Source organism: Nyctibius grandis, chromosome 5, assembly GCF_013368605.1.
Source record: "Nyctibius grandis isolate bNycGra1 chromosome 5, bNycGra1.pri, whole genome shotgun sequence".
NCBI lineage: Eukaryota > Metazoa > Chordata > Aves > Nyctibiiformes > Nyctibiidae > Nyctibius > Nyctibius grandis.
In genome coordinates this window covers 82,923,464-82,938,887 of record NC_090662.1, presented here as the reverse complement: position 1 = coordinate 82,938,887, position 15,424 = coordinate 82,923,464, and the positions used below count along the sequence as shown (strand labels likewise).

The following is a 15,424-nucleotide window of genomic DNA, read 5'->3' as shown; positions in this document are numbered from 1 at the left end:
TAGCAAATGTTTCTACTATGGAGGAAAGACGATATTTGACAGGAATGCAAAGTAACCCAAAACTGAATACCACTAGACTATTTGTATGGTCGTAGAAATCTGGAAACTTTTGATCGCAGCAGCTTTATAAATGATCTGGGAAACATCTCTTTTGACTCTTGTGCTGTGTACTTGAAATAGTTTTGTGGGTGTGCCAGTACATCAAAGAGAGCTTTAATCAGTTTCTTGTCCTATGGGAGACAACATATATATTAGATAAAAACAGGGTTTGGATTTAGTTTCTGTACAGCTTTCAAAATTAACAAACAACAATCAGGTTTTTTTTTACAAAACTTGATTCTGGGTAAAGCAGTGTAAGGCAACTGCTCCATGTTGCTGTGGAGTTTTATCTTTCTACTGTGCTGGACGTTTTTTTGCAATTAGCGTTCCTGGAAGGTCCTGAACGGAGAGGGTAGCAGCTGGGTTAACCACAAACCAGCTGCAGAAGTCAGGCGTTAAATTGCAAACTGCCTCTGACTGCCCTTCCAGCCTGTTTCACGCTGTTGTCCAAGGCCTTCCCTCCCCAAACAAGAGAGAAGTCTGGTCTTCAGTGATGCTGAGCTCTTTAAGGTCCTTCTCCTGTACCTTGGCAAAGCCTCGATTCAGAGCCTCAATGGAGACTGTGCCCGACCATATACACTGGAGTTAAGACCTGAGCGACCTCAAAGCTCTAGTGAGAGAATACTGGCAGGGCTGGGGCAGGGATGGCCAGGGAGGCTGGCTGGTCATCAGTTCCTGTCCTTCCAAGCCGTACATTTACACGGCTGAATTTTGCCTTCTGAACAGCCTTTTTTCAGTTTTAATTAGTTAGTTGTTATAGGTGGCAGCCCAGCAGCCTTCCTGCACAATTCTCTCCAATGTGTTGCTTGTGCCTTTGGAAAACCATTTCATGGACAGCTTACAATGCTTCATTATGGTTATATCTTGTTGAGGCAGGAGAGTGATTTAGGTAAATACATTTTATAATGCACAGGAAATTCTAACTTAATGACTCATTTAAGCACATGCCAGACTGAGGCTGAAGAAGGCTCTTCAAACAATAGGTCCTTCATTCTTGGCTGATTGATTTCTCTAACATACAATCATGTTAGCATACATTTCATTTAGTTCCTGATTCAGCAAAGGACGTATGCACGTGCTCAGCCCAGCTGAGCTACTGATTTTGTGCTGCTCCAAATACCAGCATAAACCTCAGAAGACAGAGAATTTAATTTGAGATCACACTTGAGGTTTAAATGTTATGACTCTATCAGGGTAATGAGAACTATCTTGGGGAAATATTTAGGGAAAGGAATTCTTGGTTAGCCTCAGATAAAGCAGAATTTTCTTACCTTTAGAATTTCTTGATGATTTTCTGATGCATATAATCGCCCATCCCGAACAATATCTTCTATTAGTTGTTGGTAATCCTCTGCAAAATAAAGATCAGTTGTGTGACTGTTTGTGACATCTTTTGGGAGGATAACAGCCAGACATTCACTAGACCTCCTCTTCAAGACAGAGCTGAGAAATTTAGTATCCAGTTTATTAGTTAGTGTCTCTCAAGCTGCTGTAGTCTAATCTAATCACATTAAAATTCTGTACTGCTTTAGAACAGTAATTTTGAATTATCCATATACATAGTAACTTAGCCCCAGAAAACTGCTCCCTCCAGATAATAATGCTTTATTATCTGCACTCTAGAGATGAAGAAACAGGACCAGGGATATGAAATAACTGTCAAAGGTTACATGTGAAGTCAGCAGCACAGTCAGGAACAGATGCTCGTTTTCTGCCCTGAGAACAGCTCTCATTTTGATTCCTGAATCACCAGCTTAAGAGAGATTTTTCTCATCATTTGCAAAGTTGTGCTAGTGTTTAGAAAAGAGATGGACTAACAGCTGCCAAAGGTATCACATAAAAGTCTTTGTTTTGTTAAAACAGAAATCATCCCAACGTCCAAACTGTACAGCTCAATGCATAACTTATATGACAAGCCAGGCTGTTTTAAAATGTAGATTTATGAAAGTGGTTACTGAAAGGATATTTCTTTTTGCGTCATTGTTTTTCTCTGTTGGACTTGTGATTTTATTAATTTGCAATTATCAAAAATGTGTGGGTTACCAGTAGGACTTGATGAAGGGGCTTCTTAAAATGCACAGCAATTAATGGTATTCTATTATGCATATGATAAATGCCAATTAAAAGGAGTTTCATTGAATTCAGTGGGATAGGGATTAAGTTTAAAAAATCTTGTGTAACTTGCTGTCCATCCTTGAAGTATTAGAAAAAGTAATACAAATAAAATCAGGTATTATTTCAAAGTCTTTGCAACTGGTTTTAAAGTAACTCACTGGACTAAAAATGAGTTACATCAAAGTTTTTCCTCATTCTTCTCTCCCTGTACTAAGTGTAAGAGAGATTCTAAAGGACAATTTTCTGTAATTCAAATATTACACAAAGATGGAAAACAATCCCATTCTCACCATCGTAAGTCACATAGGGGACCTGAAATCCTTTGCCACTGTTGCCTTCATTTGACTTGAACTGAATCCAGAGCTTCCTCGATCTTGAGGTAAATGCAATAGGTCTCTCGTAAGTCTGACATGTTTCATACGTAGTAATTGAGGTAGGAGAAGCTAGGAAAAAGGTTAAATAAATGAATGTTCTTTATAAAGTAACTTTTTGCACCCTTCCTGATCTAGAGGTCAAAAATGTCAAATCGACAACGCACTTCTCAGCTGACGTATTCCTGAGAGCAGAAGTGTTTTCTGATAGAAGGGGTGTAGTCTTTATCTGTCTTTAAGGAGAAGTAAAGTTTTCCACAAAGGAAATGGGAACCCCTCTGTCCCACTGCAAGAAGCTTAGGTAGACAGCGAGGTGCCAGAGATAATTTTTGACTTTTATAAAATTACTATCAATATTACTTATTTTGTGTACTACTCTAGCATTGAATTCCAGGGTTCCCATATGCTGGGCCCAGACAGGTAAGAACAAGTCAGCGGCACCCCAGGCGGACGTGGTAATCAGCTCCTATCTGCCCAGTTTGGGGAGTTCATCTGAGAGCAATAAACCACTTAACAGAATGTAACAGCCTGGTGTAGTGATTCTGACCAACAGACCATTGCACACCGAGGAGTTAGCCATCCACTGAGCAGTTAACCTGGGTACGGCCAGGCCTGTGCTGTGCTGCGCGTCCAGCGTGGCCCTTCAGGCCTGTGTTGTGCTGCACAGATCCCATGGCTGCAGGATAACCTCAGCCAGCTTGCTGTAACGAGAGGAACTTGCAGGCAGCTCCCACTCGGTACCGGTGATTATGCTACTGCGTGGCCTCGCCTTTATCTAAAAGTGTGGCAAGAAGCGCTCATGAGAATGTTCTTTCTGTTTGGCAGCATAAATGATAGCTAGAGTTGTTTCCTTGTAAGAAAATCCTGTAATAGCTCGAGTGACTGAAAAGGGCAGAATCTTTTCTACCGACAGGGTCTGCCCAGCATGCTGCATGAGGGTTGGAGGCCCATTCGATGCTACACCGCCTATCATTCCCACCATCAAAGGGATGTAAGATTATCTATACTATTCTCTCCTTATGATAGCTCCAATAAATAGCATTTTAAATGATACCTTACAGAGTCTCAGTGCCTTTCTTACTGGGATCATAATGGAGTAGCACCTCCCAGTGCAAAACACCCGGTTGTAGGTTTGAAAAGAAAATCTCATTTATCTATACTGAAACAGAGCTAATAGCTGGGAACCAGAAAGGCTCCCATTTGCCCCTAATGTAAGTAACAGATGGAGAGTGCACGATGTCGTCAAATCATTATGAATGTATCATGAGGCTCCTCTAAGTTGAAATTAATTTCAAACAAAAGAAAAAAAAATAGCTTCTTAACTAGTTAAAAAAAAACCACTCCAGAGTCACAGGATACTTAGGGAAAATAACAAGTGTAACCTAAAATCTCCACTTGCTAGGGCTGATTCAACTTTCACCAATGTTAGCAAAAAGAGACCTTTTGAACTGAATGGGATCTGGATTCTTGAAGTGCAAAAAAGTGGATTTAACTATAACTGCTATCAGTTTTTCCACAGTAACGTTAGCAGCTGACCTTACATGAACTACAGTAAATATTTGGTAGATCTACTCTTCTGATGCCAAGCACAGTGATTACAAGTAACAGCTCTGAAAAACTGCCTTAATTTTCCAGTGTTGCTGTTGTTTTAGTACTGTTATTGGTACTGAAGTGGAAGTCAAACTTTTCCCTGATGTGCCTAGCTTTACTTACTGTTGGAACCACAGCTTGGGATTAGAAGGACAACTGATTTGTTCTGCTACAGTAAGTGTTTTGCTTTTAAAAAACTGATCTGCACAGATATAATTTCCTTCCATCTATAGTAAGCAGGTTTCTTCTGATATACAGAGATGTCAACACAAGCCCTCAAGGATAAAAAGTTGTGAAAATTGTTTTAGCAAATAAAATACACTGTTTTAGCAAGTAAAATATGCTGTTTTAAACAAAGCTCCATAAAAACAATTGCCTTTTGGGTTTAGCGCTTCTCAGATCACCGGAAGCCGGGTGCTACATAGGACCGAAGGAGAAGTGCACCTCATTGGTGTCTTAACTTCAGAAGCTGTTGATTAACTTCATAATCAAAGACACAACGCAACCCCCACTCCACATAAAATTGGGAAAACTTTGGATTTCTTGAGGGTGTGAGGTGGACCAACCTGTGTCACTGCCCAGATTTAGCAATAACTGCAGCGTATATATACTTGCAAAGGACAAGTGAGAGCACAATTTGTTTAGATGACAGGAGATAGCTCTCCCAATATAACTTGGTGTATCTTTGCTGACTTCTAGAGTGGCAGTGATTTATCCCATGTGATAATTGGGCCAGACAGAAGCCCATTAACTGCTTTGTGATTCAGCCAAGATACTTGAATAATTAATATCACTCTGTTAATTTTTATTGTTACAGTGTTCCGTTTTAACTTGCTGTGCCAGTTCATTCAACAAGCCTTTTAGAAACACCAGATAGATGAAGACAGTCGTCCCTTCAATATGAACTTTCCACTCAGTCAGTTTGCAATAAATATTTCTACAACCCCCGTCTGGCAACTTACCGCTTTTTCTCATTACTAAAACATCACCGCATTCATCTTCAATTGGGAGAAATATCTCAGGTACTACGATGAGTATTCTCCTCTTTGGGGGTGGATTTATATTCCAAATGCATTCAACATTAGCTGGGTAGTCTCCGGGATAGTTGGGCGATTCAATGTAGCCAGTATAATCTCCAAGTTCTCCTCCACAGTGCTGGTCTGTGGAGAAACATAAATTAGCATTTGTGTTAGCTGATTAGCTAATTTCAGGTGTTTTTCCAGATCTGTCAAGATCAAGTCTAAACTCCTTGTAACTTTAGAAATGCATACATTCTCCAGCTGCCTCTTTGTTTAGCATGGAAAGCCTTTAAAGGAATACTCGATCTGCAGGGCTCCTCCAACTGATTTGCAAAACTTTAATCTCTGGTGTATGAACTGATTCAACGCTGCATTCAGGCTGCTTTAACATTTGATTAAGAAACGAACACAGGTAAGTAAACATGATGCCGTTGTGGAGGTACTCACACAGTGGTCGCTACTGAGACCATGCTGACATGCAGAAGGTATTTTGGTGTAACTTCACTTGGTTTTTAACCTGATTTAGCTGAACGAGTGTGACGATGCTAATAGGCAACATTATTTTGGTTACAGATCTGCTTTGCTTTATTTGAGATTAAACCAGTTAATAAAGAATCTCCACTGATGGATCAGTTTTACTTTTTGAGCTTTCAAAAATCCTATTGAATTTGCCACAGAAGCCTGATTCACTAAGTCACTTAAGCTTGATCTCTCCAGGCCTACTCACCCACATAAAACTAGATATATGTTTAAATATTTTGCTTAATCCAAGCCTCAAAGATTATGCAAGGTCAGAAATTGGCTTGAAAACAGAGTATCTAAGACAGCAACATGCCAAGGATGTTTTTATTTTATGGAAAATCAACAAACTCTTTCACATTCCTTACAAACATCTAATTTACTCAAATTACATTAGAAATGATGAAGGGCTTCAAAGATACATAGCACATAATCAGAATAAAAACTTACTATAGACTTGCACATTTAGTTTAGATGACATTACCTAACTATGGTAGAGACATTCCCATAAATTAGCATGGTAGGTAAGAAGAAAATTTCATGCCTTAAAGAATCAGTCTTTCACAAAAGATCAAATAAAACTACACGGGAATAACTGGGGATATTTAAAATGGTAATTGAAGATAGAAGGCCGAGTACTGCAAAAAAGCCAATGAGAAGATTTCGCTGTCATGAGCAATTACCTGGCAACTGCAGTATGCATGACCATATCTCCTAGTATTTTATAATGATTATAAAATGGCAGTTACTCTGATAGAAGATATTGTGCTCTACAGTGTGACGGACAGAGTTTGTATGCCTTAAACAACTTGTTTGACAACTCTGGCTGGAGGAGGGTATGTGTACTACAGAGGCCTGCAAGTCTGGCAAGAGATAAGGGCCTTGGGAATAGAACAATACCCCTGCTGTGCCTTAATTGTTGTGATTTACAACTCTGGCTGAAGGAAGAGATAAATCCTGCGGAGGCAGGATGGTATCTTTTCCTTGGGGCCAGCCTACATGTGCAACAACTTTGCAAGGCCTCAGCCACGCTTGTGCAGAAGCGGGGTCATACAGCGGACACCACAACTAGGGGATCACGACCACGAGGCACCCCTTGGGGGACCACGGACTCATTTCGAGAACAATCGAAGACTACAAAGCGTAGGCGTCCCAATTAGCATGGGAAGCGAGCAGAGGGGGGGAGACAAGAGGGATGTTACCACCCTCTCCTATCTCGCATGCAAATGACCTTCTCACTTGGGATGCTGGCGCGCGCTCCCGCCCGCCACCTGAGGACCGATCCTGCAAGCGATTTACCGGAGGAGCAACTCTGCAAGCAACTTACCAACTCTACAGACAACTTACATCGCTGGATCCAAGGGTGGTGATCTCTCTTTTCCTCTCTCTCATAGTCTCTATCCTCTTTCTCTTTCCTTTTCCCTTTTCTCTCTTTTCTCAATGCCTTTAGAAACCCAAGACACTTACAACCATGCAACTTTCCCTGTATTAATAAATTGTTCTTAATTTCATACCAGTTATTTGGTGTCGTTTCACCTTAATTTACTCCAAGGGATTTATGAACTAGTTGCGACCAGGTCGTAACATACAGAGACACGGAGGAACATGCATCACTGCAAGACAACTTAAAGGACCTGGGAAACCAAAAGCCCTGGTGTTTTAACATGTAGCTGGCACTCTGCCAAACTACATTAATGCTAAAACAATGATATGCATCAAGTGGTACTTTTCCAGTTCTTTTTTCTCATTGTTTTCCCAATTTTTACTATTCCCTACGGCAGTAGATATATGGTAACTCAGAAATACAGAATTGAAGTCCAGCCTGACAGATGGAACCTTCAAGTTGCAGTTCAGATCCAAAGATACGCTTAATCTCACAACTAATATAAATGCAACTTACTTTTGCAGTGCGTGACATTAGTGGAGCCATCAAAATCTGTACTTGTGTTCCCAGGGCAGGTGATGCAGTAGTTTTGACCAAACTCAGGCTGGTATGTTCCCACAGGGCATCGGATACATCTGTGTGTTGTGGAGTTGTAGTAGTGTCCGGGAGAACAATGAACTGTAAGGTATGAGGTGTATTGTTTTCAGAAAGTAGCAAACTTCAGTGCAGAGAGAACTTTACCCTGGACATACCTCATGATCCCTGTTCTGCAACATACTTGTTAGGCCATAAAAGGCAAAAAAGACAGTAGCTCCCTGTATTTCCCCTTTACAGAGGACCTTCTAACTAGAATTACATTTCAGAGACTAGAAACCCTTACAAACTAGTAACATGTGCTACGTATGTCTCTCACTGTATTTAATACTGTGGTTTCCAATGAGTTTGTAATAAATGGAAGCTGATACATATCTGCCTCAACAATAAAAATGCCTTTCACAACCGCAGGAGAGAGGTTTCCATTAGTGTCTGTTTGCCAGGGCCAGCATGTCATTCTAGTAACTAAACCAAAATGCATTTGGGCAGATTCCTCCTTCAGCATTTGCACTGGAAGTTGACATTGTGGAACACACAACGTATTGCACGCTTACAGTTTCTGCCTAGCCCACTAATAATCAATCCTTCATATAATTTCTGTAGTGTTTAGTTCTTCTAACTTGGTAAATAAAAATATACAGGACATGAAGGCTAAAGCATCGTCCAATGCAAGTTTGTCTTACTTCTTACCATGCAGTGAGGCTGATTCACTTACCAGTTGCAGCGCTGACTCTGTACCTGCCTGTGGCAAATTCCAAAGAAAACCGTAACGCCTGTTCAGGCTCTGCAGCCTCAGGAGATCATTCCTAGGTTACACGTTTCCTGACCATTTAATTTAATCACACACCGTGTTTCTACATGCAGTGAGTATGTTTGTTTTGGGGCCTTTCAAAGCCCCTTAACATTGAAACTTTCAAACAAAATGGCAAGCAGCAGGAATATGAATTGTGGAAAGATTTGAAATTCACCTTTGGTTTCACAGTCTTGAAAGGAAACAGCACCTTCGTACTTGGTCACAAGCCCACCGCCACATGGAAAGCAGAGAGTTCTTCCTGGTTCAGGCTGGTATGTACCAAGAGGACAGACTCTACAAGGTTTAAAACCATCTGAAGAATAGTGCCCAGGAGAACACTGCCCTAGAAATCAAGAATTATCATCTGTATTAGTTAGAATTATCACCTGTATTAGTAAGCTGACTTCGCTGGACAAAGTATAAAACCCACTAGTAGTTAGCGATGCTTCCTTTAACTTAAACACATAACATCAAGACAGATGCAGATCAAATTCTAATCTTATCTGATGATTTGGTATTGTTCCTGTAACTGCTTCCTAAAAACAATGCCATAAATACAATTAGTTTCTTAATAAGCTCTTTGCTACCTCTGTTTCTGTTTGTTTTTGTTTAGCAAGGGCTCTATTAAGATGTTGTTAGAATACTTTGTACTTTCACCAAGTCTTTCATCTGAGAATTTCAAAGCGCTTTGCATGAAAAAATGAATCTTTGCATCATATCTATGAAGCCAGTAATTGTTCTTTTATATCTCCATTTTACAGATATGGAAACAGTAGATCATGGGATTTACCAGACTGGATGGGACCAGTCCAGCACCCTGTTTGTGAGAACAGCTGACACCAGCAACTTTCCAGGTAGCTGTGAAAACTAGTGTTTGTCAGAAGCTCTCCTGCCAGAAAATGGTGATTTGTGTAAAGCAAAGCACTTTGTAAATGAGTCTACTGACAGATACAAGGTAGTTTCAAAACTTGCTCTCCAGGCATTTCCTGATAGGTGTTTGTTTGGCTTGGTTCTTGCTAGCTGGAGTACTTTACTCCTTGACAACCTACCCGAGAATCAGGATGTCAAGTTTTTCAAGATTATGGCATTAATGCGTACCTTCACACTACGCCAGCCTGTGAGACCAGCACTTTGAGATGTTAGGTGTTCCCTGAGGTTGCCTAATCCCAATACTTTATAATTTAGCTTCCCTAACAACTGAACAGTAGGCAGAAACAACTGGCTTGAAAACATGCAAGTTTTGAGAGCTCTAGGTGGGGCTGGGGTCTCTTAAGAACCCTGATACTTGCTGGGAAATGTTGGGTGCATCCAGCATCTTGGGTACTTGGCACTTCGGATGAACTAGAGCTCCTGAGTGAAAGCAAAGTTCAAGTTCTGTCCCCACAAAAGTCCAACTCCTATGGACACCTGTGGGACCAGGATCTATGGGATTTAGTTGCGCTTCCATCCCAGCTGGCTGGAGTATGACTGTACAAGCTGGCTGTTGTGACACAGACCTCTGAGAAATATTATGATATTACTAATTTGAAGGCAATTCTGCTATTTTTTTTGTAGCAAAACTGATCCATCTGGTCTGGTCTAACTGGTCACTGGACTTTAACATGAAGGCAGTTAATCAAGAGTGGATTTGGATCTGGATTTTAGTGTGAAAATTAAGTACTTGTGAAACATAGCTTTTACAGGAGAGATGCAGTTGGGTTTTAATACTGCTAAATATCCAATGGTTTCAGCACTAACATGTCTCAGTCCTTACCTGTATATAAGAATAAACTAAGTTGCTCCCTTTTTGCCTTCTATATTGAAATTGCCAACAAAATAAATCTGAGGTGATTTCCCTGAGAAATGCTCCAAATGACTGGGTTTCCTAATTGTGTTTTGGCCTTGTACCTACATGGATGGCATGTACCTTAAGTATCGCAGCATCTTACTCACTTGCAGCTACAACATAAGAGTTCTACGCAATAGCCACTTAAAAATCTCTTACGTACTTGTATGTGCCTCACCTGCAGGGGTGAGGATTTTGGTCATAGCTTATTTGTTACTACACAGGCATTACTGCTCCAGAAGATATGATGCAAAAATACTATTGATTACAGGTGGTGAGTACATTTCTGACAAAATCTGTGTTCACCAAAATACACTGTTTCATTACATACGCTGAAACATTTTATGGAGAGATACTGATTTTGAGAAAATCTTTGACAGGGAGGTTTATGAAGTCCAGAGCATATTCTTTCTTGCCACTTTCAGAGAAAGAGAAAAGGGGAGAGTTGAGCAGAAAAGCAGACCGTTGTGATCTGACAACAAACGTTTTAAGACGGATCCGCTCTGCATAAATAATCAGAAGGGTTTCTTTTTGTTGTGTAGAACAATAATTCAAATGCAAGCCTGGAAACAAAAGTCTGTTTCCTCTAGTTGCTGTGCTGCTTTGGTCTGTATACTATATTCAGCCTTCATAAACGCACATTTTATTTTGATAATCTATTCCTGTTGGATTTTGGATAAATATAAATCAACAGAACAAAGATGCACAGGCATTTCGAGAATTTTTCTGTGATACTTCCTTCACACAGTACATCAGCAAAAGCTACCATATGTTTGGACTGGAGACACTAGAGTTATCTTTTATTCAGCGGATGGGGAAAAAGCAGCAGTTTCTCAAGTGTCATTCATTGCGTGTTCACTCTAGAGATCCTTGAAGAAAGCATTAATGTAAATTACATGCATGAGTTTTAAAGTTAGAACTTGCATAGCAGATAGAACAGATTTCTTTCAAAGTCAAATAACGTATCTGCTATAAAGTAGATTTTGCTCATCTGTAATGAAATAAGGTAAAGAAAATAATTAACAGTTGTGTCTTAAAACCTTATCTTGATCAAGTTATAGTAGAAGCATTAACAAACTGAACTTCCCAGCTCTCTTCTGAACCAGGTATTATCATCATTATCATCTAATTTGTTCTGTCCAGGGGCGGATCAGGAGCGAGTTGAGAGTTTGTGGGTGCGAATTAAGGGGCAGGCTGGCAGGGGTGATACTGTTGTGGGTGTCTATTACAGGCCACCGGATCAGGATGAGGAAGGTGATGAGGCCTTCTACAGGCAGCTGAGAGCAGTCTCGCAATTACAGGGCCTGGTTGTCATAGGGGATTTCAACTACCCTGATATTTGCTGGGAGGCCTACTCAGCCAGCCATCCCCAGTCCAGGAGGTTCCTCCAGTGCGTTGATGATAACTTTCTGATGCAAATGGTGGATGAGCCAACTAGGCGAGGAGTGCTGCTGGATCTTATCCTCACTAACAAGGAGGGTCTGGTTGAAGAGGTGAAGGTTGAGGGCAGCCTTGGTTGTAGTGACCATGAGATGGTAGAGTTCAGGATCTCATGTGGCAGGAACAGAATAGCTAGCAGAATCACAACCCTGAACTTCAGGAGGGCCAACTTTGGCCTTTTCAAGCAATTGCTAGGGGAAATCCCATGGGACAGGGTACTAGAAGGTAAGGGGGCCCAAGATAGTTGGTTAGCATTCAAGGACTGCTTCTTCCGAGCTCAAGATCAGAGCATCCCAACAGGTAGGAAGTCAAGGAAGGGTACCAGGAGACCTGCATGGTTGAACAGGGAACTGCTGGGCAAACTCAAGTGGAAGAAGAGGGTGTACAGATCATGGAAGGAGGGGCTGGCCACTTGGGAGGAATATAAGTCTGTTGTCAGAGGATGTAGGGAGGCAACTAGGAAAGCTAAGGCCTCCTTGGAATTAAACCTTGCAAGAGAGGTCAAGGACAACAGAAAGGGCTTCTTCAAATACATTGCAGGTAAAGCCAACACTAGAGGCAATGTAGGCCCACTGATGAATGAGGTGGGGGTCCTGGAGACAGAGGATAAAAAGAAGGCGGAGTTACTGAATGCCTTCTTTGCCTCTGTCTATACTGTTGGAGGCTGTCCTGAGGAGCCCCGGACCCCTGAGGCCTCAGAAGAAGTCAGGATAGAGGAGGAATCTGTCTTGGTTGATGAGGGCTGGGTCAGGGACCAATTAAGCAACCTGGACGTCCATAAATCCATGGGCCCTGATGGGATGCACCCGCGGGTGCTGAGGGAGCTGGCGGAAGTCATTGCTAGGCCACTCTCCATCATCTTTGCTAAGTCGTGGGCAACGGGAGAGGTGCCTGAGGACTGGAGGAAAGCGAATGTCACTCCAGTCTTCAAAAAGGGCAAGAAGGAGGACCCGGGTAACTATAGACCGGTCAGCCTCACCTCCATCCCTGGAAAGGTGATGGAGCAAGTTGTTCTTGGTGCTGTCTCTAGGCACATCAAGGATAGGGGGATCATTAGGGGCACTCAGCATGGCTTCACCAACGGGAAGTCATGCTCAACCAACTTGATAGCCTTTTATGAGGATGTTACCCGGTGGATAGATGATGGTAAAGCTGTGGATGTGGTCTATCTCGATTTCAGTAAAGCGTTTGACACGGTCTCCCACAGCATCCTCGCAGCTAAACTGGGGAAGTGTGGTCTGGATGATCGGGTAGTGAGGTGGATTGTGAACTGGCTGAAGGAAAGAAGCCAGAGAGTGGTGGTCAATGGGACAGAGTCCAGTTGGAGGTCTGTGTCTAGCGGAGTCCCGCAAGGGTCGGTACTGGGACCAGTTCTATTCAATATATTCATTAATGACTTGGATGAGGGATTAGAGTGCGCTGTCAGCAAGTTCGCTGATGACACAAAACTGGGAGGAGTGGCTGACGTGCCGGAAGGCTGCGCAGCCATTCAGAGAGACCTGGACAGGCTGGAGAGTTGGGCGGGGAGAAATTTAATGAAATATAACAAGGGCAAGTGTAGAGTCCTGCATCTGGGCAAGAACAACCCCATGTACCAGTACAAGTTGGGGGCAGACCTGTTGGAGAGCAGCGTAGGGGAAAGGGACCTGGGGGTCCTAGTGGACAACAGGATGACCATGAGCCAGCAGTGTGCCCTTGTGGCCAAGAAGGCCAATGGCATCCTGGGGTGTATTAGAAGGGGTGTGGTCAGCAGGTCAAGAGAGGTTCTCCTCCCCCTCTACTCTGCCCTGGTGAGGCCGCATCTGGAGTATTGTGTCCAGTTCTGGGCCCCTCAGTTCAAGAAGGACAGGGAACTGCTAGAGAGAGTCCAGCGCAGAGCCATGAAGATGATTAAGGGGGTGGAACATCTCCCTTATGAGGAGAGGCTGAGGGAGCTCAGTCTCTTTATCTTGGAGAAGAGGAGACTGAGGGGTGACCTCATTAATGTTTATAAATATGTAAAGGGCAAGTGTCATGAGGATGGAGCCAGGCTCTTCTCAGTGACATCCATTGACAGGACAAGGGGCAATGGGTGCAAGCTGGAACACAGGAGGTTCCACTTAAATATGAGGAAAAACTTCTTTACGGTGAGGGTGACTGAACACTGGAACAGGCTGCCCAGAGAGGTTGTGGAGTCTCCTTCTCTGGAGACATTCAAAACCCGCCTGGATGCGTTCCTGTGTGATATGGTCTAGGCAATCCTGCCCCGGCAGGGGGATTGGACTAGATGATCTTTCGAGGTCCCTTCCAATCCCTAACATTCTGTGATTCTGTGATTCTGTGAATTTATATATCATGAAGTTGAGTCAGAGATGCCTCATCACTTGTCAAAAGCTACAGTGAATTCATGCAGCGCTGAAACTTGCAATCATTAGCTCTGAGTCCAGGTTACAGATCCCTGCAGCATAACTATCTCAAAATTACGATTGCTGCCGATTAGACCAGGTAAACTGCATCTCATGCAAAACATTAAATCAGCAGGTTCATTAGACTCACCAATACCAGTCCAAAGTAATCCATCCCTTTGGCTCACAATATACCCGATAAATCCTTACAAGTCGAGGTATGTCCAGATTCCATACCTGACTTGAAGCAAAGTGCTTTGCTTGGCTTGCTCATTTCCATACCATAACTCACATTGCAGCAGCAGGTCCCATCTTCTTGTCAGCAATGTCAGCGGATGGAACAAGCCAAAACATTTTGTGTATTGCTTGTAAGTGCACAGAGATTTCTTCTGTTACCTTTACAAGACAGAAGTGTGGAAGGCTCTCCCCTCTTTTAGCCTCCATGCCTCACAGACTGTGTGGCAACACCCAATCCTTTTATAATAAAATTACACTTGCCTCCACATTCTGACACATTCCGGGCACCCGCTAGTCCCTGTCCATCGTTACTTGGGCAAGGCTCACAGGTAAGTTGACCTTCGGTGTCTTGGTATGTTCCTGGTGAGCAAGGAATGCATTGATTATGTTCTCCGCTATAAAAGGTGCCCGTGCTGCAGGTAACTGAGAAAATAAAAGGGGAATCTGTATAAGGACTTTCATTTTTATCACGTCATTTGCCTTTATATCAAACATTTAGACTTTGGCCCCAGTATTATAGTAGCATATGTTTTGTGTATGTTGGTCCAGGATCCTCACCTGATGTAAAAAGGCCCACGTCCAGTGCGGTCTAGGTCAATTTACATCAGGGTGAGGTCCTTCTGCTACTCTTTAAGCCATTAAATGGCATTGTACTGCACTGAAGCATTTATCAGACATATGTTGTTAATAAAGCTGATGCAGTCTTAAAACATTATATTGCAGTTTAATTAAGGCAGTGATGCATAACGTGTGGGAAGCGATGTGAATTTTTAGTTTACACTAGGTGCATTTATGTGTTGGTTTTATGGAAGACTACTACAAAAAGTCTGTCTCCTGAGATCAGTTCTCGAGATTTCTCTGAGCGCAATGTATCCCATGTAATATTTTATGTTTCTTGACACTCAAATACCCCAACTGGAAGGCATTTTAAATATAGATATGAGTCCACATGCTTTTCTTGCTGCAACAAGGTATATAACAGCATTAAACGTTTTTCTCTGCTGGATACAGGTAGTTAAAATGTATGGGTTTCTAGACACTAATAGCAACAGCC

At 42.2% G+C, this 15,424-nt stretch overlaps 1 protein-coding gene across 1 annotated transcript in view; it reads right to left on the bottom strand.

The window, feature by feature from the left end:
* Window positions 1-77: 77 nt before the first annotated feature.
* Window positions 78-15,424, bottom strand: part of SCUBE1 (signal peptide, CUB domain and EGF like domain containing 1) — a 220,210-nt gene continuing 204,863 nt past the window's right edge. Inside the window, exons 17-23 of the mRNA XM_068401065.1 lie at window positions 14,632-14,793; window positions 8,660-8,827; window positions 7,614-7,775; window positions 5,138-5,335; window positions 2,505-2,657; window positions 1,371-1,450; window positions 78-230 (exon numbers count right to left, since the gene is read on the bottom strand). Of these exons, the coding sequence (XP_068257166.1) occupies window positions 78-230; window positions 1,371-1,450; window positions 2,505-2,657; window positions 5,138-5,335; window positions 7,614-7,775; window positions 8,660-8,827; window positions 14,632-14,793 (1,076 nt within the window). The remainder of the gene's footprint in view (window positions 231-1,370; window positions 1,451-2,504; window positions 2,658-5,137; window positions 5,336-7,613; window positions 7,776-8,659; window positions 8,828-14,631; window positions 14,794-15,424) is intronic.